General features: G+C 45.2%; 1 protein-coding gene across 1 annotated transcript; it reads left to right on the forward strand.

Annotated features, from left to right (window-relative positions):
- Positions 1-10,129: 10,129 nt before the first annotated feature.
- gdnfb (glial cell derived neurotrophic factor b) lies at positions 10,130-12,728 on the forward strand. Its single transcript, XM_046345448.1, has 2 exons — positions 10,130-10,971; positions 11,642-12,728. The coding sequence occupies exons 1-2, from the start codon at positions 10,773-10,775 to the stop codon at positions 12,151-12,153; spliced, it is 711 nt and encodes a 236-aa protein (XP_046201404.1). The 5' UTR covers positions 10,130-10,772; the 3' UTR covers positions 12,154-12,728.
- The last annotated feature ends 12,444 nt before the right edge of the window (positions 12,729-25,172 follow it).

The raw sequence follows: 25,172 nt of genomic DNA on the forward strand, positions 1-25,172 counted from the left end.
AGGCTGGTCATGGCTCACATCAACACCATTATCCCAGAAACCCTAGACCCACTCCAATTTGCATACCGCCCCAACAGATCCACAGATGATGCAATCTCTATTCCACTCCACACTGCCCTTTCCCACCTGGACAAAAGGAACACCTACGTGTGAATAATATTCATTGACTACAGCTCACCATTCAACACCATAGTGCCCTCAAAGCTCATCACTAAGCTAAGGACCCTGAGACTAACCTCTGCAACTGGATCCTTGACTTGCTGACGGGTTGCCCCCCTGGTGGTAAGGGTAGGTAACAACACATCTGCCATGCTGATCCTCAACACGGGGGCCCCTCAGAGGTGCATGCTCAGTCCCCTCCTGTACTTTCTTTTCCCCCATGAATGCATGGCGAGGCACGACTCCAACACCATTAAGTTTGCCGACAACACAACAGTGGCAGGCCTGATCATCGACAACGATGAGACAGCCTACTGTATAGGGAGGAGGTCAGAGAACTGACAATGTTGTGCCAGGACAACAACCTCTCCCGCAATGTGATAAAGACAAAAGAGAGGATTGTGGACTACAAGAAAAGGAGGACCGAGCACGCCCCCATTCTCATCGACGGGGCCGTAGTAGAGCAGGATGAGAGCTTCAAGTTCCTTGGTGTCCACATCACCAACAAACTATCATGGTCCAAACACACCAGACAGTCGGAAGAGGGCACGACAACGCCTATTCCCCTTCAGGAGACTGAAAAGATTTGGCATGGGTCCCCAGATCCTCAACAGGTACAGCTGCACCATCGAGAGCATCCTGACTGCTCGGCCTCCGACCACAAGGCAATACAGAGGGTAGTGCGTACGGCCCAGTACATCACTGGTGCCAAGCTTCCTGCCATCTAGGACCTCTGTACCAGGCGGTGTCAGAGAAAGGCCCTAAAAATTGTCAAAGACTCCAGCCACCATAATCATAGACTGTTCTCTCTGCTACCGCACTGCAAGCGGTACCAGAGCGCCAAGTCTAGGTCCAAGAGGATTCTAAACAGCTTCTACCCCCAAGCCATAAGACTCCTAAACAGCTAATCAAATGGCTACCCAGACAATTTGCATTGTCTCCCCCCCCCCCCCCCTCCCTACCAGTAACCCTGTATATACGTAGCCTTGCTACTGTTATTATACTGCTGCTCATTAACAATTTTTTATTTTTTTACTTATCTATTTTTTACTTAACACCTATTTTTCTTTAAAAAAAAGTATTTAGTCAGCCACCAATTGTGCAAGTGAGGGAGGCCTGTAATTTTCATCATAGGTACACTTCAAATATGACAGAAAAAAATGAGATTTAAAAAAAATTATGGTGGAAAATAAGTATTTGGTCACCTACAAACAAGCAAGATTTCTGGCTCTCACAGACCTGTAACTTCGTCTTTAAGAGGCTCCTCTGTCCTCCACTCGTTACTTGTAATAGTGGCACGTATTTGAACTTGTTATCAGTATAAAAGACACCTGTCCACAACCTCGAGCAAAAATCCCAGAACCACACGGGGGGACCTAGTGAATGACCTGCAGAGAGCTGGAACCAAAGTAACAAAGCCTACCATCAGTAACACACTACGCCACCAGGGACTCAAATCCTGCAGTACCAGACCTGTCCCCCTGCTTAAGCCAGTACATGTCCAGGCCCGTCTGATGTTTGCTAGAGAGCATTTGGATGATCCAGAAGAAGATTGGGAAAATGTCATGTGGTCAGATGAAACCAAAATATAACTTTTTGGTAAAAACTCAACTCGTCGTGTTTGGAGGACAAAGAATGCTGAGTTGCATCCAAAGAACAACATACCTACTGTGAAGCATGGGGGTGGAAACATCATGCTTTGGGGCTGTTTTTCTACAAAGGGACCAGGACGACTGATCCGTGTAAAGAAAAGAATGAATGGAGCCATGTATCGTGAGATTTTGAGTGAAAACCTCCTTCCATCAGCAAGGGCATTGAAGATGAAACGTAGCTGGGTCTTTCCGCATGACAATGATACCAAAAATACCGCCCGGGCAACGAAGGAGTTGCCTCGTAAGAAGCATTTCAAGGTCCTGGAGTGGTCTAGCCAGTCTCCAGATCTCAACCCCATAGAAAATCTTTGGAGGGAGTCGAAAGTCCGTGTTGCCCAGCAACAGCCCCAAAACATCACTGCTCTAGAGGAGATCTGCATGGAGGAATGGGCCAAAATACCAGCAACAGTGTGTGAAAAACTTGTGAAGACTTACAGAAAAGGTTTGATCTCTGTCATTGCCAACAAAGGATATATAACAAAGTATTGAGATAAACTTTTGTTATTGACCAAATACTTATTTTCCACCATAATTTGCAATGAAATTCATTTAAAATCCTACAATGTGATTTTCTGGATTTTTTTTCTAATTTTTTCATAGTTGAAGTGTACAGAGATGGCCGCCTCGCTTCGCGTTCCAAGGAAACTATGCAGTTTTTTTTTACGTGTTATTTCTTACATTAGTACCCCAGGCCATCTTAGGTTTCATTACATACAGTCGAGAAGAACTACTGAATATAAGATCAGCATCAACTCACCATCAGTACGACCAAGAATATGATTTTCGCGAAGCAGATCCTGTGTTTCAACCAGGACAACGGAATGGATCCCAGCCGGCGACCCCCCAAAAAAACGACTATGTAAAAGAGGGAAACGAGGCGGTCTTCTGGTCAGACTCCGGAGACCGGCACATCATGCATCACTCCCTAGCATTCTTCTCGCCAATGTCCAGTCTCTTGACAACAAGGTTGATGAAATCCGAGCAAGGGTAGCATTCCAGAGGGACATCAGAGACTGTAACGTTCTTTGCTTCACGGAAACATGGCTCACTGGAGTGACGCTATCGGAGGCGGTGCAGCCAGCGGGTTTCTCCACGCATCGCGCCGACAGAAACAAACATCTTTCTGGTAAGAAGAGGGGCGGGGACGTATGCCTTATGGATAACGAGACGTGGTGTGATCAAAGAAACATACAGGAACTCAAATCCTTCTGTTCACCTGATTTAGAATTCCTCACAATCAAATGTCGACCGCATTATCTACCAAGAGAATTATCTTCGATTATAATCACAGCCGTATATATTCCCCCCCAAGCAGACACATCGATGGCTCTGAACGAACTTTATTTGACTCTTTGCAAACTGGAATCCATTTATCCGGAGGCTGCATTCATTGTAGCTGGGGATTTTAACAAGGCTAATCTGAAAACAAGACTCCCTAAATTTTATCAGCATATCGATTGCACAACCAGGGCTGGAAAAACCTTGGATCATTGTTACTCTAACTTCTGCGACGCATATAAGGCCCTGCCCCGCCCTCCTTTCGGAAAAGCTGACCACGACTCCATTTTGTTGATCCCTGCCTACAGACAGAAACTAAAACAAGAAGCTCCCACGCTGAGGTCTGTCCAACGCTGGTCCGACCAAGCTGATTCCACACTCCACGACTGCTTCCATCACGTGGATGGGATATGTTTTGTATTGCGTCAGTTAACAACATTGACGAATACGCTGATTCGGTGCGCGAGTTCATTAGAACGTGCGTTGAAGATGTCGTTCCCATAGCAATGATTAAAACATTCCCTAACCAGAAACCGTGGATTGATGGCAGCATTCGCGTGAAACTGAAAGCGCGAACCACTGCTTTTAATCAGGGCATGGTGACTGGTAACATGACCGAATACAAACAGTGCAGCTATTCCCTCCGCAAGGCTATCAAACAAGCTAAGCATCAGTATGGAGACAAAGTAGAATCTCAATTCAACGGCCCAGACACAAGAGGCAGGGTCTACAGTCAATCACGGACTACAAGAAGAAAACCAGCCCAGTCACGGACCAGGATGTCTTGCTCCCAGGTAGACTAAATAACTTTTTTGCCCGCTTTGAGGACATTACAGTGCCACTGACACGGCCTACAACGAAAACATGTGGACTCTCCTTCACTGCAGCCGACGTGAGGAAAACATTTAAACGTGTCAACCCTCGCAAGGCTGCAGGCCCAGACGGCATCCCCAGCCGCGCCCTCAGAGCATGCGCAGACCAGCTGGCCGGTGTGTTTACGGACATATTCAATCAATCCCTATACCAGTCTGCTGTTCCCACATGCTTCCTGTGCAACTGGGTACTGGATTTCCTGACGGGCCGCCCCCAGGTGGTGAGGGTCGGCAACAACATCTCCACCCCGCTGATCCTCAACACTGGAGCCCCACAAGGGTGCGTTCTGAGCCCTCTCCTGTACTCCCTGTTCACCCACGACTGCGTGGCCACGCACGCCTCCAACTCAATCATCAAGTTTGCGGACGACACAACAGTGGTAGGCTTGATTACCAACAACGAGACGGCCTACAGGGATGAGGTGAGGGCCCTCGGAGTGTTTATGTCAGGAAAATAACCTCACACTCAACATCAACAAAACTAAGGAGATGATTGTGGACTTCAGGAAACTGCAGAGGGAACACCCCACCATCCACATTGATGGAACAGTAGTGGAGAGGGTAGTAAGTTTTAAGTTCCTCGAATTGGATTGAACTGAATTGGTCCACTCACACAGACAGCATCGTGAAGAAGGCGAGCAGTGCCTCTTCAACCTCAGGAGGCTGAAGAAATTCGGCTTGTCACCTAAAGCACTCACAAACTTCTACAGATGCACAATCGAGAGCATCCTGGCGGGCTGTATCACCGCCTGGTACGGCAACTGCTCCGCCCACAACCGTAAGGCTCTCCAGAGGGTAGCGAGGTCTGCACAACGCATCACCAGGGGCAAACTACCTGCCCTCCAGGACACCTACACCACCCGATGTTACAGGAAGGCCATAAAGATCATCAAGGACAACAACCACCCGAGCCACTGCCTGTTCACCCCGCTATCATCCAGAAGGCGAGGTCAGTACAGGTGCATCAAAGCTGGGACCGAGAGACTGAAAAACAGCTTCTATCTCAAGGCCATCAGACTGTTAAACAGCCACCACTAACATTGAGTGGCTGCTGCCAACACACTGACACTGGCTCAACTCCAGCCACTTTAATAATGGGAATTGATGGGAAATTATGTAAAATATATCACTAGCCACTTTAAACAATGCTACCTAATATAATGTTACATACCCTACATTATTCATCTCATATGCATACGTATATACTGTACTCTATATCATCTACTGCATCCTTATGTAATACATGTATCACTAGCCACTTTAACTATGCCACTTTGTTTACATACTCATCTCATATCTATATACTGTACTCGATACCATCTACTGTATCTTGCCTATGCTGCTCTGTACTATCACTCGTTCATATATCTTTATGTACATATTCTTTATCCCCTTACACTGTGTATAAGACAGTAGTTTTGGAATTGTTAGTTAGATTACTTGTTGGTTATTACTGCATTGTCGGAACTAGAAGCACAAGCATTTCGCTACACTCGCATTAACATCTGCTAACCATGTGTATGTGACAAATAACATTTGATTTGATTTGATGAAAATTACAGGCCTCTCTCATCTTTTTAAGTGGGAGAACTTGCACAATTGGTGGCTGACTAAATACTTTTTTGCCCCACTGTATATAGGCCTAGAATTTTTATCCTGAAAAACATGAATCCAACTACAGATGTTTTTTGTCAGTGGAAAGTGAAAGCCCCGGGGTAGTTTCACCTCGCACAGATCTAGGATCAGCTTCCCCTCTCCCAATCCTAACCTTAACCATTAGTGGGGGAAATGCAAACCTGACTCCAGATATTATATAGAAACCTGACCCCAGACATTCATAGAAACCTGACCCCAGACATTCATAGAAACCTGACCCCAGACATTCATAGAAACCTGACCCCAGACATTCATAGAAACCTGACCCCAGACATTCATAGAAACCTGACCCCAGACATTCATAGAAACCTGACCCCAGACATTCATAGAAACCTGACCCCAGACATTCATAGAAACCTGACCCCAGACATTCATAGAAACCTGACCCCAGACATTCATAGAAACCTGACCCCAGACATTCATAGAAACCTGACCCCAGACATTCACCCCAGACATAGAAACCTGACCCCAGACATTCATAGAAACCTGACCCCAGACATTCATAGAAACCTGACCCCAGACATTCATAGAAACCTGACCCCAGACATTCATAGAAACCTGACCCCAGACATTCATAGAAACCTGACCCCAGACATTCATAGAAACCTGACCCCAGACATTCATAGAAACCTGACCCCAGACATTCATAGAAACCTGACCCCAGACATTCATAGAAACCTGACCCCAGACATTCATAGAAACCTGACCCCAGACATTCATAGAAACCTGACCCCAGACATTCATAGAAACCTGACCCCAGACATTCATAGAAACCTGACCCCAGACATTCATAGAAACCTGACCCCAGACATTCATAGAAACCTGACCCCAGACATTCATAGAAACCTGACCCCAGACATTCATAGAAACCTGACCCCAGACATTCATAGAAACCTGACCCCAGACATTCATAGAAACCTGACCCCAGACATTCATAGAAACCTGACCCCAGACATTCATAGAAACCTGACCCCAGACATTCATAGAAACCTGACCCCAGACATTCATAGAAACCTGACCCCAGACATTCATAGAAACCTGACCCCAGACATTCATAGAAACCTGACCCCAGACATTCATAGAAACCTGACCCCAGACATTCATAGAAACCTGACCCCAGACATTCATAGAAACCTGACCCCAGACATTCATAGAAACCTGACCCCAGACATTCATAGAAACCTGACCCCAGACATTCATAGAAACCTGACCCCAGACATTCATAGAAACCTGACCCCAGACATTCATAGAAACCTGACCCCAGACATTCAAGAATAATTCATTATATTTCTAGGATTGTCAAACATTCCTTAACCATGTGCCTACATTTGTTTTTCAGTTAAATCCTGCAACTGTTTTCACTATCCTACCTGACATTTCGGCCATTCTTATCTTCACATTATCAAGCCATGTGTTGAGATAACCATCAATATGTCATATCAGATCCTAAGTTACAGTTACAATTCCTTTGACATTGTTGTAATCAGATGAACTCACATAACATGACATTGTAATGACACTGTGTTTGTGTTCCAAATGGCACCCTATTCCCTTTATAGTGCACTACATTTGTAGGGCTCTGGTAGAAAGTAGTGCACTGTATAGGGAATAGGGTGCCAATTAGTGTTCCAAGTGGCACCCTATTCCCTTGATAGTGCACTACATTTGTAGGGCTCTGGTAGAAAGTAGTGCACTGTATAGGGAATAGGGTGCCAAATAGTGTTCCAAATGGCACCCTATTCCCTTGATAGTCCACTACAGTTGTAGGGCTCTGGTGGAAAGTAGTGCACTATATCGGGAATAGGGTGCCAATTAGGATGCATCCGGCCTTTGACAAAACCATGGCATTTTGATGTACTGTATAGTGTTTGATGTTGAGGGAGGAAAATGCTGTTCTAAATATAACGTGTGTACAAATGGCTTTTCAATTGACCAGTCGTGCTCTTTACGGCTGGGTGGGTGTACACAGTAGATTCACCGTAAACAAGTTTAACGACATCTGGCAAAAGGACACTTGACACGCACGCAATGACACACAAAGTCCCTGACCACTCTGTTCTTTGACCTGGTATATGGAGACCGTGATACGGCCTCAGGAGGCGACTCCCCCTATACAGCTTCATTCACGGCAAAGTCCTAAGCTTACTCATTAACACTCCTCCTACCCCTCTTCTCTCTATCCAGTGTTTCCAACAGGGTTTCCTATAGGCGGGGCAAAGGCTTTAAGCAATATTCCAAACTGCCAAATATTGACACCGAACTGAAATTCTCAAGTCAAACTTTGGAATTGGGGAAGAACTTCTCCCTGTATAAAGGACTTTTCTGTGTATAAATAAGTCAATGGCATTGCTTCAACTAAGTTCCCTAAAGACTAAGACAGTTTTGTCTTCCTTCTCATGGAGGTGTGTTTTAGGTTAAATGTCTAAATTACACCGATCCTTGGCAGGATGTTCAGTCCAGTGAAGTCATATGATACCCACACGAGGTAAGCGATATGCGTCCACAATTACTCCCCTGGTGGAAAACGTTATCTGCTGGTCAAGCTCCGTTTAGAGTTCAAGCTCAGAAGGCAGAGAAATGGGTCGCTTGGCCAATTTTAGTGGGAACGTGACCAAATATTTCAATACAATCTTCGAAGAGTTGATTCCTTTCTCTTTCTAAACATGCCTCATCCAACATAAATCTATAGCTCAGAAATCCAAGCTGAAGGCATCTAGTGCTCTGTGAGGAACTGCTCCTGTCTTTCTGTGCGCAGGCATTTTGGTAGAGGGACTTGTTAATGAGCTCCCTCACTCTCGCCGTACGTATGAAGCAACTGTTGTAACAGAGTGAGCCCTCTCCTTTACTATCAGCATACAGTGAGTGTAACCCCTTAACAAACTGTAAACGGCACATTTCATTTGGACCTTTATCCATATGACAACATGGATGATGATGGTCCTTCTGTAGCTCAGTTGGTAGAGCATGGCGCTTGTAACGCCAGGGTAGTGGGTTTGATCCCCGGGACCACCCATACGTAGAATGTATACACACATGACTGTAAGTCGCTTTGGATAAAAGCGTCTGCTAAATGGCATATATTATATTATTATTATTATTATTATTATTATTATTATTATTATATGATGATTGTGGCTGTCCTGAGTCTGTATAAGATGGATGTCACATCAGGATGACATAGGGGGCTGTTCGGGCACTGTAAAGTATGGTCCGGGCCTTATTTGTGGAGTAACTGTTTTTCTGGGTGATTTGAGATGGGGTTTTATGTGCTTCCAATGACTGTGTTTTTGTATTTTAATGTACAGTGCATTCTGAAGGTATTCAGACCCCTTTCCCTCATCAATCTACACATAACACCCCATAATGACAAAGCAAAAAAACAGTTTAGAATGTTTTAGCACATTTTTATTTTTTAAATTTCACATTTACATACAGTAGGAGTCAAACGTTTGGACACTCCTACATGTTGAGATGTGTCTGTTACTTGAACTCTGTGAAGCAATTATTTGGGCTGCAATTTCTAAGGCTGGTAACTGTAATGAATTGATCCTCTGCAGCAGAGGTAACTCTGGGTCTTCCTTTCCTGTGGCGGTCCTCATGAGAGACAGTTCTTGAAATGTTCCAGTTGGACTAACCTTTATGTCTTAAAGTAATGATGGACTGTTGTTTTCTCTTTACTTATTTGATATGTTCTTGCCATAATATGAACTTGAGCTTTTACCAAATAGGGCTATCTTCTGTATACCAACCCTACCTTGTCACAAAACAGCTCATTGGCTCAAACGCATTAAGAAGGAAAGAAATTCCACAAATGAACTTGAACACAAGGCACACCTGTTAATTGAGATGCATGAAGCTGGTTGAGAGAATGCTAAGAGTGTGCAAAGCTGTCATCAAGGCAAAGGGTGGCTACTTTGAACAATCTAAAATATATTTCAATGACAGCCTACCAAAAGGCAAAAAGTCTCCTGCGGGGACAGAGGCTGCGATTTAAAAAAAGATAATAATAATATTGGACAAAACACATCACAACAAGAGAGACACCACAACACTTACATAAAGAGAGACCCAAGACAACAACATAGCATGGCAGCAACACCATGCACAGTAATCACATGGAAATGAAAGATATCCTAAATGCTCATGACCTCAAAACAACTGTAAAATTGGCCTATAGTGCAAAAGCATAGTATCTCCAGGAAATGTGTAATAAGCATCTTTAACTAACTGGAGTTATGAGTCTCTTATTTAATCCGATGTGTGCAACCACATCATATTAACAACATTTGTGAGTGGATTCATAAATACAGTTGCCTACGGTTTTCAGTATTTCTCTTGAAGACAACCACTGCAATCTACTTCAATAAAGTATGTTGGGCCATTTCTCGTGTTGGATAGTGACCGAGAGCAGCACACTAGAGAGGGCGGATTGCGAGACGTCAGCACTCCCCAACCCCACTGTATAAATCTGCTCCACCCGCTGACTCCCTCGACACCAAGACCAGTAGGAGCTGCGCGGATTTCTGAACAATGAGGACCACCAACACTAATCTCGAAGCTAGTTTACTTCACACTAACTGGTTTACCTACCCTGAGAAAGCCTTAAACGAAATGGAATTGTACTAAACAACAACTATGGTCTAGATGAAGCATGTTCTTCTTCTTTGGACATAACATTGGACATCGCATAGGCTACCAGTTGATTCCATTCTTAGTTCTCGAACAATCATGGCACGTTCGGTTTTACTGTTGCATGGCACATTTGCTTATTAATCAGTTTTGATGTTTTATTTTTTTATGCCAAGCAGTTATTATTGGACAATTTGTAGAAGTGTAGAGTAGTAGAGTGACTGACATCTGGAATTGAGGGAAAAACGGTCTCTTCGCAGCGCATGGACAGGTTGTCATCGTGAAATTGGATTGAAATTCTACATTATCATAATTGTTAAATCTTTCAATGGGTTTTAGATATTGAACTCTAAAACATATTCATTTGTATTCAGCATCTTTAAAAAGTTGGCATGGACCTGATATAAATTGAGGATAACCATCACCCATAGGTTTATCGCCAAGGGAAAATGTTTACTCGGTATTTATGTTCCAACGGGAATTTATTTGACCCAGGACAGGTTCCACAATTGGACTAAGTTCTACAATGAAGTTATGGGACACCTTTACCACCTGTTTCGTGCTGCTGAGCAGCGTACATACGAGCCCTCTCCGGAACCGACAGTCCACAAAAAGAACACGCGCTTCAGAGAGTCTCCATGACTTCCCGCCAATGCAGCTCAGTATATTTTCAACCAAAAGTCCAGAAACAGCCGACAGGGAAGAGCGATCTGTAGAAACACAATGTAAGTTCAGACATTCTCATTTCTGGAATTAAATCTTGCTACGTAAGTAGGCCACATCACTGACTTGGCTGCAATAGGCCTGCCTCTTGGTCAGACTGGTTTTGCACTACACATTTAATAGTGTTATTGGTTTCAGACGCACGAATATTAGAATAGATCACTCCCAATGACATAAATACAAATACCAATTGAAGGTCCTGAGTTCCCGCACTAACACCCTGCACCAGAGCTAGGCATCAGCTAGGTGCACGTATCTTATCATCTGACCAACATTCAGATGACAGGACCAGTCAATAACTCTAAAATCACACGACTCTCTGTCAGATGTAAAGATGCACTCAAATATATTGAGGCCCTTGCACAGTTCGCTAATTATTCTAAATAGCCATTCAAACAGTGTTGAAAAGAGAAAACAGAACAATCTGCTCCATTGCCACAATATTTGACCACATCTGTAGAACAATCTCAAAGAACATATCTTGTAGCCTATTGGTACACAAAATATTGTAGTTTCATGGGAATTCCCCCTTCTCACTTTGTGTGCATAAATGATATACAATTTCTGTGAGAAGTTTTATACTGCTGCGGATGAGGTATGTACCCAGTCTTTTCAGGATGTGCATAGTATATACACCGCAGACACTCATTTGCTAATTTCTTTCTCTGACAGATAACATGGTTGAGCTTCAGCCAGAGCAGTTTGAGGATGTGGTGGATTTCATCAAAGTCACCATCAGTAGACTGAAAAGCTCGCTACACCTGGGCACGGGCTCAAGGATACGAATGAAACGAGAGAGAAGGAAAGGAGGGAAGGGAGCAACCAGAGGAAAGGACCAGAGGGAGAGGTCTGGGATCGGACGAGGGAGAGGGCGAGGGAAAGGGGGCAGAGGACAAGGCTGTCTGCTCAAACAGATCCACCTGAATGTGACTGACCTGGGCTTAGGTTATCAAACCAGCGAGGAAATGATCTTCCGGTACTGCAGCGGACCTTGCAGGAACTCGGAAACGAACTACGATAAAATCCTCAACAACCTCACCCAAAACAAGAGGCTCCTGCCGGAAACGCCACCTCATGCTTGCTGTCGACCAGTCGCCTTTGACGATGACCTGTCCTTCCTGGATGACCACTTGATGTACCATACAATGAGGAAGCATTCTGCCCGAAGGTGTGGCTGTGTCTGACCTCCAGCCTCTTGTGTCACTAAGAAGAGAGTCAATAGTAGTCAAAAGAACATGGCTTGGATCAAAACCAAGATACATATTGTAGAGGCCATCCTGGATCCATTAAAGGTACATGAAATGAAAGGGCCTACCAATGCTTTGTGTTGTCGATAGGATGATTTAAGAGGCATGCCATACCTCTCCATTGATAATTATATCCCACCACTAACTGATGACTTCAAAATCAGGATGATTACATCCCACCACTAACTGATGACTTCAAAATCAGGACGATTACATCCCACCACTAACTGATGACTTCAAAATCAGGATGATTATATCCCACCAAAATCAGGATGATTACATCCCACCACTAACTGATGACGTCAAAATCAGGATGATTATATCCCACCACTAACTGATGATGTCAAAATCAGGACGATTACATCCCACCACTAACTGATGACTGTCAAAATCAGGATGATTACATCCCACCACTAACTGATGACTTCAAAATCAGGATGATTATATCCCACCACTAACTGATGACGTCAAAATCATACTGACTCTATGGATGGTTTTAGATACTGACGATGGACTTAACATGTACAAATAATACTGAAGTACAGTGTGTACAATATTTAGAAAAATGTAATTAACTTATTCTTATTTATTACAGTTTTTTATAATAAAGGAATTATCTTCTTGTTATTCATTTCTATGTCATTTCCTCGATAAGTGGCAAAGGTTTATTAAGTCATGGATAAAAGGTCCATATTATAGGGTTTTGGGGAGAGTAGGCTATTCTATATCCTGGGCCCAGTTTTTTTAATGCATAGAAACAGAATGAATAGAACAGACAAATCGTTGACTTGAATGTGGGCTCGCATTCTATTTCTATGCATTTAATCCTATCCGATGGGCGAAATCCGCATAGATAACTATTGAAAAACTGGGCCCTGGGTACAGTACCAGTCTGTTTAGCATGGCCTGTGTGTCGTCTATTATTGTCCTCCCGCATCCTGCTCGACTTCGATATAACCATAGTGGTTCCACATCATCATCATCAAAAAACATATCAAATCAAATGTATTTATATAGCCCTTCGTACATCAGCTGATATCTCAAAGTGTTGTACAGAAACCCAGCCTAAAACCCCAAACAGCAAGCAATGCAGGTGTAGAAGCACAGTGGCTAGGGAAAAACTCCCTAGAAAGGCCAAAACCTAGGAAGAAACCTAGAGAGGAACCAGGCTATGAGTCCCCATGCCAGCCAAAAGAGACCTGCTATCCTGCTCTGGTCTTCAAGGTTTGTGTGCTTGTGCTTTAGTCAGTTGATTGTGTGTTTTTTTTGTTCAGACTAGTGCGCTTGTCTGTATTTCAATTATATTATTCTGGTAAAAAAAGGGAAGGTGTTCTTTATTATTCAGGGTTGAAGAGTTGTGTGCTGATCTTATTAAGTTGTATTACTGAACCAAAGTTCCCAAAACAATTTTTTATACAATATTTGTTTTTTTATAACTTTTTATTGGTTCCAACCGCTGTGTCTTTGGGTGACAACTGCATGTTAATTCATAGGCCTATGTCATCTTTAAATTAGATCACTTTTCTTGTCCATTTTAGATTATTAGTCATTTAAAATAGTTTGCTGGTTGTAAAATCAATACCTGGGAATCTTCCGGCTAGCATTTTCTGAAGAATGTATCAACGCCAGTGGAAACCGATTGTAGAGAGGTGAATTAAACAACATGATAGGTGAATGAGGGGAGAAACACTCTTTTCCCGTGCTTTCGAATACACCACGAATAGGCCTACAGTCCAATTCAACTTTGCTACATTTTCCAAAACTACTAGCCAAAATATTTTGGACGGCACTACATAGGTCTATCCAGCAAACTAATTTCAAAAGGGTGTGTATGAAATGACTACACCCTAGGTTTGACAACACCTTTCAGATCCTTCGCTGTACAGATCCTCCATTTTTGAGCTCTGTAAACCTTATGCAGTTGAGAAAAAGAGTCAGATTAGTACTATCAAATCTGTCCTTACACATTGCATTGTTAGGCTCAGGGCTGTAGCCTAGTGGTTAGAGTGTTGGACTAGTAACCGGAAGGTTGCAAGTTCAAACCCCCGAGCTGACAAGGTACAACTCTGTCGTTCTGCCCCGAACAGGCAGTTAACCCACTGTTCCTAGGCTGTCATTGAAAATAAGAATTTGTTCTTAACTGACATGCCTAGTTAAATAAAGGTAAAATAAAAATCAGTCCTGTGCCCCAATCAGGGCCCACTGCCCTAATGACATCATTTCCCACTCCTTATGGAATCTAATAATATGTCTGTCATTTCTGGCACTGATGACATGGTGTGTGAGGGTAAAGCTTTGTGGATTATACTACAGGGCTGCTTCACTGGGCATTACACTCCTCCATGGGTTTAGTTTAGTGGCGTCTGATCCCCTGACTGGCTACATGCTAACCACTGGGGACTTTGCTCTGATCCTTTAAAAGTATAATATTGATCTGGACAATTATTTTGTACGCCTGATTCCCACTATAGGGCCGACCCGAATCGCACTGCGCTGTGGCTTAGACACCGTTCTTACCACACTGTCCCCTCCAACACTGTTCCAACAACTATGGTGGATGTGTAACCAGGCCAGACCAGTACATCTCGGCTTGGCCCTGTACTGTGCACCAGACTTTACTATCTGCAAATACAAAGGCAGGTCTACACAGTGGCAGGTCTACAAAGAGAAAGGTCTACATAGAGAGAGGTCTACACAGAGAGAGAAGGTCTACATAGAGAGAGGTCTACACAGAGAGAGGTAGGTCTACATAGAGAGAGGTCTACACAGAGAGAGGTAGGTCTACACAGTGGCAGGTCTACAAAGAGAAAGGTCTACAAAGAGAAAGGTCTACATAGAGAGAGGTCTACACAGAGAAAGGTAGGTCTACACAGAGAGAGGTAGGTCTACACACAGAGAGGTCTACAAGGGGTAGGTCTACACAGAGAAAGGTAGGTCTACATAGAGCGAAGTAGATCTTTATAAATACATTTGATTGATTGATTGATAGGTCTACACAGAGGTAGGTAGGTCTACACAGGGGTAGGTAGGTCTACACAGAGAGAGGTAGGTCTACACAAAGAGGTAGTTAAACACAGAGAGAGGTCTAGAAGGGGTAGGTCTACACAGAGAGAGGTAGGTTTACACAGAGGTAGGCAGGTTTACACAGAGAGAGGTAGGTCTACACAGAGAAAGGTAGGTCTACACAGAGAGAGGTAGGTCTACACAGAGAGAGCTCTACAAGGGGTAGGTCTACACAGAGAGAGGTAGGTTTACACAGAGGTAGGCAGGTTTACACAGAGAGAGGTAGGTCTACACAGAGAAAGGTAGGTCTACACAGAGAGAGGTAGGTCTACACAGAGAGAGCTCTACAAGGGGTAGGTCTACACAGAGAAAGGTAGGTCTACACAGAGGTATGCAGGTCTACACAGAGAGAGGTAGGTCTACACAGAGAGAGGTCTACACAGAGAAAGGTAGGTCTACACAGAGAAAGGTAGGTCTACACAGAGAGAGGTAGGTCTACACAGAGGTATGCAGGTCTACACAGAGAGAGGTAGGTCTACACAGAGAGAGGTCTACAAGGGGTAGGTCTACACAGAGAAAGGTAGGTCTACACAGAGAGAAGTAGGTCTTTATAAATACATTTTATTGATTGATAGGTCTACACAGAGGTAGGTAGGTCTACACAGGGGTAGGTAGGTCTACACAGAGAGAGGTAGGTCTACACAGAGGTAGGTAGGTCTACACAGGGGTAGGTAGGTCTACACAAATAGGTAGTTAAACACAGAGAGAGGTCTACACAGAGGTAGGCAGGTCTACACAGAGAGAGGTCTACACAGAGAGAGGTAGGTTTACACAGAGGTAGGCAGGTCTACACAGAGAGAGGTGGGTCTACATAGAGAGAGGTCTACACAAAGAGAGGTAGGTCTACACAGAGAGAGGTAGGTCTACACAGAGAGAGGTAGGTCTACACAGAGAGAGGTAGGTCTACACAGAGGTAGGCAGGCCTACACAGAGAGAGGTAGGTCTACATAGAGAGAGGTCTACACAAAGAGAGGTAGGTCTACACAAAGAGAGGTAGGTCAACACAGCGGTAGGCAGGCCTACACAGAGAGAGGTAGGTCTACACAGAGAGAGGTAGGTCTACATAGAGAGAGGTCTACACAAAGAGAGGTAGGTCTACACAGAGGTAGGCAGGCCTACACAGAGAGAGGTCTACACAAATTGAGGTAGGTCTACACAAAGAGAAGTAGGTCTACACAAAGAGAGGTAGGTCTACACAGAGGTAGGAAGGTCTACACAGAGAGAGGCGGGTCTACACAGAGAGAGGTCTACGCAAAGAGAGGTAGATCTACACAGAGGTAGGCAGGTCTACACAGAGAGAGGTCTACACAGAGAGAGGTAAGTCTACATAGAGAGAGGCAGGTCTACATAGAGAGAGGCAGGTCCCCATAGAGAGGCAGGTCTACACAGAGAAAGGCAGGTCTACACAGAGAGAGGTAGGTCTTCACAGAGAGAGGTAGGTCTTCACAGAGAGAGGTAGGTCTATACAGAGAGAGGTAGGTCTACACAGAGAGAGGTAGGCTTTCACAGAGCGAGGTAGGTCTACACAGAGAGAGGTATACACAAAAGTAGGTCTACACAGAGGTAGATCTACCTGTGTAGGTCTTCACAGAGAGAGGTAGGTCTTCACAGAGAGAGGTAGGTCTACACAGAGATAGGTAGGTCTTCACAGAGAGAGGTAGGTCTTCACAGAGAGAGGTAGGTCTACACAGAGAGAGGTAGGTCTACACAGAGAGAGGTAGGTCTACACAGAGAGATGTATACACAAAAGTAGGTCTATCCGGGGTAGGTCTACACAGAGGTAGGTCTACATAGAGGTAGGTCTACACAGAGGTAGGTCTACACAGAGGCAGGTCTACACAGAGGTAGGTCTACACAGAGGTAGGTCTACACAGAGGCAGGTCTACACAGAGGCTGGTCTACACAGAGGCAGGTCTACACAGAGGCAGGTCTACACAGAGGTAGGTCTACACAGAGGTAGGTCTACACAGAGGCAGGTCTACACAGAGGTAGGTCTACACAGAGGCAGGTCTACACAGAGGCTGGTCTACACAGAGGCAGGTCTACACAGAGGCTGGTCTACACAGAGGCTGGTCTACACAGAGGCAGGTCTACACAGAGGTAGGTCTACACAGAGGTAGGTCTACACAGAGGTAGGTCTACACAGAGGCAGCCGTTTCAAACGACATTGTCTGTTTCATCAGTGTTGTCTGTTGTCTGTTTCATCAGTGTTGTCTGTTTCATCAGTGTTGTCTGTTTCATCAGTGTTGTCTGTTTCATCAGTGTTGTCTGTTTCATCAGTGTTGTCTGTTTCATCAGTGTTGTCTGTTTCATAAGTGTTGTCTGTTTCATCAGTGTTGTCTGTTTCATAAGTGTTGTCTGTTTCATCAGTGTTGTCTGTTTCATCAGTGTTGTCTGTTTCATCAGTGTTGTTGTAGACCAGGAGAGAAAACCACACAAAGGGACTAAAATAAAGCAGTAGGAAGAAGAATGGAGAAGGGAAAATGAAGTCCAATCTTATCAGATGGGGGAAACAGGGAAGCTTCCATGTGAACGTAGCGACAACATAATAATAATAATAATATATGCCATTTAGCAGACGCTTTTATCCAAAGCGACTTACAGTCATGTGTGCATACATTCTACGTATGGGTGGTCCCGGGGATCGAACCCACTACCCTGGCGTTACAAGCGCCATGCTCTACCAACTGAGCTACACAGGACCACTGTGATGAGAGGGAGGTGAAGATGGAGGGCTGCAGAAGAGGTGGAATAGAAAACATGAGATGTAGTGTGGTTGACATGTGATCCAGCCCTCCCCGTCCCCATGGCCTTGACACAATGACTCAGCCCATCGACACAACAGAGGAAACAATTACACGTCCAGGAACAAAGAGGTGACTAGATCGTTAGATGAGCTACACCACGGACTATTGTTAGGGTATCGTAGGACACTTGTAAATGCGGGACAATACCCAACGACGGAACCTAGACACCGAGTCCAACCAGCTATCTGGTAACAGAACACAGGTGGTGGTAAGGCAGGTGCTAAATACATGTATGAGCTACAACACACTCCTTGTCCCCGGGGGTGCATTTCAAAAGAGCTTTTTCAGATACAAACGGCAATTTCTATAATCAGGATAAAATGGTTGATGATCGGTAGACTTGGCTCTCTCTCAGACGCTGCCATGCGTCAATGTGTGAAAAGACAAAGAATGTGGAAAAAAGGACCTCGAACATGAGGTGGGAGGATGATAACATCAGATCGGGGGGGGGTTAGATCTCACCCACAGCCATACAGTGAGTCAACCTCACCATTACTCTTACATGCACCCCCCACCCCCACCCCCTCTCACTACAGAGGTCAAACCCAGAGCAAGCCACGGTATCTCTCACGCAACACCACTTGTCTACATAAATGACTTGTCTCGTTTCCTTAGAGGTTATTTGTTTTATTTATTATCCTTCCTTATTTTTTAAATTTGAACAAGGTTTCGTAAAAATATAGATATTACATGATTATGGAGAAATTACTTCCAACTTTACAGTAATAATACTTGTTTTGGCTGCCTGGTATTTTCTGATGAGGTGTAAACTGGAAATGTAATGGAACCTTTTTCAGGTGAGCGTCAGTCAGATGTCTGACTCAAAGCAGACTTATTAAATATTCAGGTGTGCCAAGCCGGGGGGAAACCTGAGTGTCTCACACCTGTGTAACGCTAAAGTGACTCCCACAGTACAACCAGCTCCCCTCTTACACAGACTGACTGAATTCAGTCAGAATGTGTCAAGTTCCCCCCATGGACTGCCATGCACTGCTGTGTTTCATTGTCATTATACTGTGTGTGTGTGTGTGTGTGTGTGTGTGTGTGTGTGTGTGTGTGTGTGTGTGTGTGTGTGTGTGTGTGTGTGTGTGTGTGTGTGTGTGTGTGTGTGTGTGTGTGTGTGTGTGTGTGTGTGTGTGTGTGTGTGTGTGTGTGTGTGTGTGTGTGTGTGTGTGTGTGTGTGTGTGTGTGAATATATCTGTCTGTGATGCTTTCTGTGTGTGTGTTGAGACTGTGATTTAATGCCCTTGAATTTGAGTAACACACGCACAAACACATACAAACACACAGAGAGAGAGCGACAGAGACAGAGACAAAGAGAGAGGAAGAGAGACAAAGAGAGAGGAAGAGAGACAAAGAGAGAGGAAGAGAGACAAAGAGAGCGGAAGAGAGAGACGAAGAGAGAGACAGAGAGAGAGACAAAGATAGAGGAAGAGAGACAGGGATAGAGGGAGAGAGAGAGAGAGAGAGAGAGAGAGAGAGGGAGAGAGAGAGAGAGAGAGAGAGAGAGAGAGAGAGAGAGAGAGAGAGAGAGAGAGAGAGAGAGAGAGAGAGAGAGAGAGAGAGAGAGAGAGAGAGAGAGAGAGAAAGAGAGGAAGAGAGAGAGAGAAAGAGAGAGAGACAGAGAGAGAGGAAGAGAGAGACAGAGTGAGTGAGAGAGGGAGAGAGAGGAGACAAAGTGACTTTCCATTCGGGAGCCTGGTTGTCTCTGTGGTTCATAGTTAATTGCTCACAGGAGACAGGAGCAGTGTTTGGTGGAAACTGTCCATACTCCTCCTGCACAGTACATTAAGCAAAGAGGTTACTGCTGACGGCCTGTCTCTTTCTCTTTGGACTGAGTGGCATGGTGAAGTGCCATCCAGCAGCACAGAGGCACACAGAACTCTGGTCAGTATGGGAAGCACTTCTCCCAGGCGTGACGGTGAGGTGGCCTGCCTCTCCTCTCCTAGGCCACATGACCAGCAGCAGCACAGCAGAGTCACAGAGGAGACAAACTGTCCTCTAGCTTCCCTTTGGGGGGTCTGATGGAAACACAAGAGAAGAGGGGACGGGAGAGGGCAGGTGAGAGAGGAGCGAAGATGGGACAGGAGAGGGGAGAGGTACAACCCCTGTTAGCCTGGGATTGGAGCATGAGCCCCCCATGAAGGCACCCTATCCTGTATGGGCTCTGGTCAAAAGTAGTGCTCTACATAGGGAATAAGGTGGCATTTAGGATGCAGCCGTGGACTACGGTGTCACTACAGCTCAGAGTTCCAGGAGAAAAAAAAAGAGTTCATTAAGAGAATGACGTTTCGTCTTTACACGATTGAGAATCGAGTTTCATTAAGCAAATGCTTGACGGGCAACGCTTGGTCTTCATTAGACATTAGGATGGCGTCCGAGACAGACACTCAAACCTGACTGAAAACACCAAAGGCATGTCAACAAATCATTTTTACTGGTACTCTTCTGCATTGTACACAGTCACTCATCGGACGGAAGGATCACCGAAGGCCTTCCAAAGGAGAGTGTCCTCACCAGGGTGTTTTACAATCAGGGTTTTACAAATGGTACATGCAATTGGGGGCGGCTGTATGAAACCTTGATGGTGATGCAGTGTGTGGGTGTGATTACAGTGATGCAGTGTGTGGGTGTGATTACAGTGATGCAGTGCGTGGGTGTGATTACAGTGATGCAGTGTGTGGGTGTGATTACAGTGATGCAGTGCGTGGGTGTGATTACAGTGATGCAGTGTGTGGGTGTGATTACAGTGATGCAGTGCGTGGGTGTGATTACAGTGATGCAGTGTGTGGGTGTGATTACAGTGATGCAGTGCGTGGGTGTGATTACAGTGATGCAGTGTGTGGGTGTGATTACAGTGATGCAGTGCGTGGGTGTGATTACAGTGATGCAGTGCATGGGTGTGATTACAGTGATGCAGTGCGTGGGTGTGATTACAGTGATGCAGTGCGTGGGTGTGATTACAGTGATGCAGTGTGTGGGTGTGATTACAGTGATGCAGTGTGTGGGTGTGATTACAGTGATGCAGTGTGTGGGTGTGATTACAGTGATGCAGTATGTGGGTGTGATTACAGTGATGCAGTGTGTGGGTGTGATTACAGTGATGCAGTGTGTGGGTGTGATTACAGTGATGCAGTGTGTGGGTGTGATTACAGTGATGCAGTGTGTGGGTGTGATTACAGTGATGCAGTGTGTGGGTGTGATTACAGTGATGCAGTGTGTGGGTGTGATTACAGTGATGCAGTGTGTGGGTGTGATTACAGTGATGCAGTGTGTGGGTGTGATTACAGTGATGCAGTGTGTGGGTGTGATTACAGTGATGCAGTGTGTGGGTGTGATTACAGTGATGCAGTGTGTGGGTGTGATTACAGTGATGCAGTGACGTAGTATTTTTATTTTTTTATTTTTTTATTTCACCTTTATTTAACCAGGTAGGCTAGTTGAGAACAAGTTCTCATTTGCAACTGCGACCTGGCCAAGATAAAGCATAGCAGTGTGAACAGACAACACAGAGTTACACATGGAGTAAACAATTAACAAGTCAATAACACAGTAGAAAAAAAGGGAGTCTATATACATTGTGTGCAAAGGGCATGAGGAGGTAGGCGAATAATTACAATTTTGCAGATTAACACTGGAGTGATAAATGATCAGATGGTCATGTACAGGTAGAGATATTGGTGTGCAAAAGAGCAGAAAAGTAAATAAATAAGAACAGTATGGGGATGAGGTAGGTAAAAATGGGTGTGCTATTTACCGATAGACTATGGACAGCTGCAGCGTTCGGTTAGCTGCTCAGATAGCAGATGTTTGAAGTTGGTGAGGGAGATAAAAGTCTCCAACTTCAGCGATTTTGGCAATTCGTTCCAGTCACAGGCAGCAGAGAACTGGAACGAAAGGCGGCCAAATGAGGTGTTGGCTTTAGGGATGATCAGTGAGATACACCTGCTGGAGCGTGTCCTACGGGTGGGTGTTGCCATCGTGACCAGTTAAAAAGGTGGAGCTTTACCTAGCATAGACTTGTAGATGACCTGGAGCCAGTGGGTCTGGCGACGAATATGTAGCGAGGGCCAGCCGACTAGAGCATACAGGTCGCAGTGGTGGGTGGTATAAGGTGCTTTAGTGACAAAACGGATGGCACTGTGATAAACTGCATCCAGTTTGCTGAGTAGAGTGTTGGAATCAATTTTGTAGATGACATCGCCGAAGTCGAGGATCGGTAGGATAGTCAGTTTTACTAGGGTAAGTTTGGCGGCGTGAGTGAAGGAGGCTTTGTTGCGGAAATAGAAAGCCGACTCTAGATTTGATTTTCGATTGGAGATGTTTGATATGAGTCTGGAAGGAGAGTTTACAGTCTCGCCAGACACCTAGGTACTTATAGATGTCCACATATTCAAGGTCGGAACTATCCAGGGTGGTGATGCTAGTCAGGCGTGCGGGTACAGGCAGCGAACGGTTGAAAAGCATGCATTTGGTTTTACTAGCGTTTAAGATCAGTTGGAGGCCACGGAAGGAGTGTTGTCTGGCATTGAAGCTCGTTTGGAGGTTAGATAGCACAGTGTCCAAGGATGGGCCGGAAGTATATAGAATGGTGTCGTCTGTGTAGAGGTGGATCAGGGAATCGCCTGCAGCAAGAGCAACATCATTGATATATACAGAGAAAAGAGTCGGCCCGAGAATGTGGCACCCCCATAGAGACTGCCAGAGGACCGGACAGCATGCCCTCCGATTTGACACACTGAACTCTGTCTGAGAAGTAGTTGGTGAACCAGGCAAGGCAGTCATCAGAAAAACCGAGGCTACTGAGTCTGCCGATAAGAATATGGAGATTGACAGAGTCGAAAGCCTTGGCAAGGTTGATGAAGACGGCTGCACAGTACTGTCTTTTATCGATGGCGGTTATGATATCGTTTAGTACCTTGAGCGTGGCTGAGGTGCACCCGTGACCGGCTCTGAAACCAGATTGCACAGCGGAGAAGGTACGGTGGGATTCGAGATGGTCAGTGACCTGTTTGTTGACTTGGCTTTCGGAAGACCTTAGATAGGCAGGGCAGGATGGATATAGGTCTGTAACAGTTTGGGTCCAGGGTGTCTCCCCCTTTGAAGAGGGGGATGACTGCGGCAGCTTTCCAATCCTTGGGGATCTCAGACGATATGAAAGAGAGGTTGAACAGGCTGGTAATAGGGGTTGCGACAATGGCGGCGGATAGTTTCAGAAATAGAGGGTCCAGATTGTCAAGCCCAGCTGATTTGTACGGGTCCAGGTTTTGCAGCTCTTTCAGAACATCTGCTATCTGGATTTGGGTAAAGGAGAACCTGGAGAGGCTTGGGCGAGGAGCTGCGGGGGGGGGGGGGGGCTGTTGGCCGAGGTTGGAGTAGCCAGGCGGAAGGCATGTCCAGCCGTTGAGAAATGCTTGTTGAAGTTTTCGATAATCATGGATTTATCGGTGGTGACCGTGTTACCTAGCCTCAGTGCAGTGGGGAGCTGGGAGGAGATGCTCTTGTTCTCCATGGACTTCACAGTGTCCCAGAACTTTTTGGAGTTGGAGCTACAGGATGCAAATTTCTGCCTGAAGGAGCTGGCCTTAGCTTTCCTGACTGACTGCATGTATTGGTTCCTGACTTCCCTGTACAGTTGCATATCGCGGGGGACTATTCGATGCTATTGCAATCCGCCACAGGATGTTTTTGTGCTGGTCGAGGGCAGTCAGGTCTGGAGTGAACCAAGGGCTATATCTGTTCTTAGTTCTACATTTTTTGAACGGAGCATGCATTTCCTGAACAAAGCAGATAAATTCTGCATTTCTGGAAGTAGCGGGAAGGAAAGGATGAGGTCTAGATGTAGCGGGAATGAAAGGATGAGGTCTAGATGTAGCGGGAAGGAAAGGATGAGGTCTAGATGTAGCGAGAAGGATAGTATGAGATCTAGATGTAGCAAGAAGGATAGGATGAGGTCTAGATGTAGCGAGAAGGATAGGATGATGTCTAGATGTAACGGGAATGATAGGATGAGGTCTAGATGTAGCGAGGATGATAGGATGAGGTCTAGAGGTAGCAGGAAGGAAAGTAGGAAAGGATGAGATTTGGATGTAGTTGGAAGGATAGGATGACATCTTGATGTAGTGAGAAGGATAGGATGAGGTCTGGATGTAGTGGGAAGGGTAGGATGAGGTCTGGATGTAGCGGGAAGGAAATGATGAGGTCTAGAGGTAGCAGGAAGGAAAGTAGGAAAGGATGAGATTTGGATGTAGTTGGAAGGATAGGATGACATCTTGATGTAGTGAGAAGGATAGGATGAGGTCTGGATGTAGTGGGAAGGGTAGGATGAGGTCTGGATGTAGCGGGAAGGAAATGATGAGGTCTAGAGGTAGCAGGAAGGAAAGTAGGAAAGGATGAGATTTGGATGTAGTTGGAAGGATAGGATGACATCTTGATGTAGTGAGAAGGATAGGATGAGGTCTAGATGTAGCGAGAAGGATAGGATGAGGTCTAGATGTAGCGGGAAGGAAAGTAGGAAAGGATGAGGTATGGATGTAGCAGGAAGGATTGGATGAGGTCTGGATGTAGCGAGAAGGATAGGATGAGGTCTAGATGTAGCGAGAATGATTGGATGAGGTCTAAATGTAGCAGGAAGGAAAGTAGGAAAGGATGAGGTCTGGATGTAGCAGGAAGGATTGGATGAGGTCTAGATGTAGCGAGAAGGATAGGATGAGGTCTAGATGTATCGAGAAGGATTGGATGAGGTCTCGATGTAGCGAGAAGGATAGGATGAGATCTAGATGTAGCGAGAAGGATAGGATGAGGTCTAGATGTAGCGAGAAGGATAGGATGAGGTCTAGATGTAACGGGAATGATAGGATGAGGTCTAGATGTAGCGAGGAGGATAGGATGAGGTCTAGAGGTAGCAGGAAGGAAAGTAGGAAAGGATGAGATTTGGATGTAGTTGGAAGGATAGGATGACATCTTGATGTAGTGAGAAGGATAGGATGAGGTCTGGATGTAGTGGGAAGGGTAGGATGAGGTCTGGATGTAGCGGGAAGGAAATGATGAGATCTAGAGGTAGCAGGAAGGAAAGTAGGAAAGGAT

The sequence above is a fragment of the Oncorhynchus gorbuscha genome, linkage group LG04 (assembly GCF_021184085.1).
Source record: "Oncorhynchus gorbuscha isolate QuinsamMale2020 ecotype Even-year linkage group LG04, OgorEven_v1.0, whole genome shotgun sequence".
Classification (NCBI taxonomy): Eukaryota; Metazoa; Chordata; class Actinopteri; order Salmoniformes; family Salmonidae; genus Oncorhynchus; species Oncorhynchus gorbuscha.

What these genes read in the sequence shown, in the direction of transcription:
- gdnfb (XM_046345448.1), top strand. Translation starts at nt 10,773, where the DNA reads ATGAAGTTATGGGACACCTTTACCACCTGTTTCGTGCTGCTGAGCAGC. An exon ending in GCGATCTGTAGAAACACAAT is followed by an intron (nt 10,972 to 11,641) that starts GTAAGTTCAGAC and finishes TTTCTCTGACAG; the next exon opens with ATAACATGGTTGAGCTTCAG.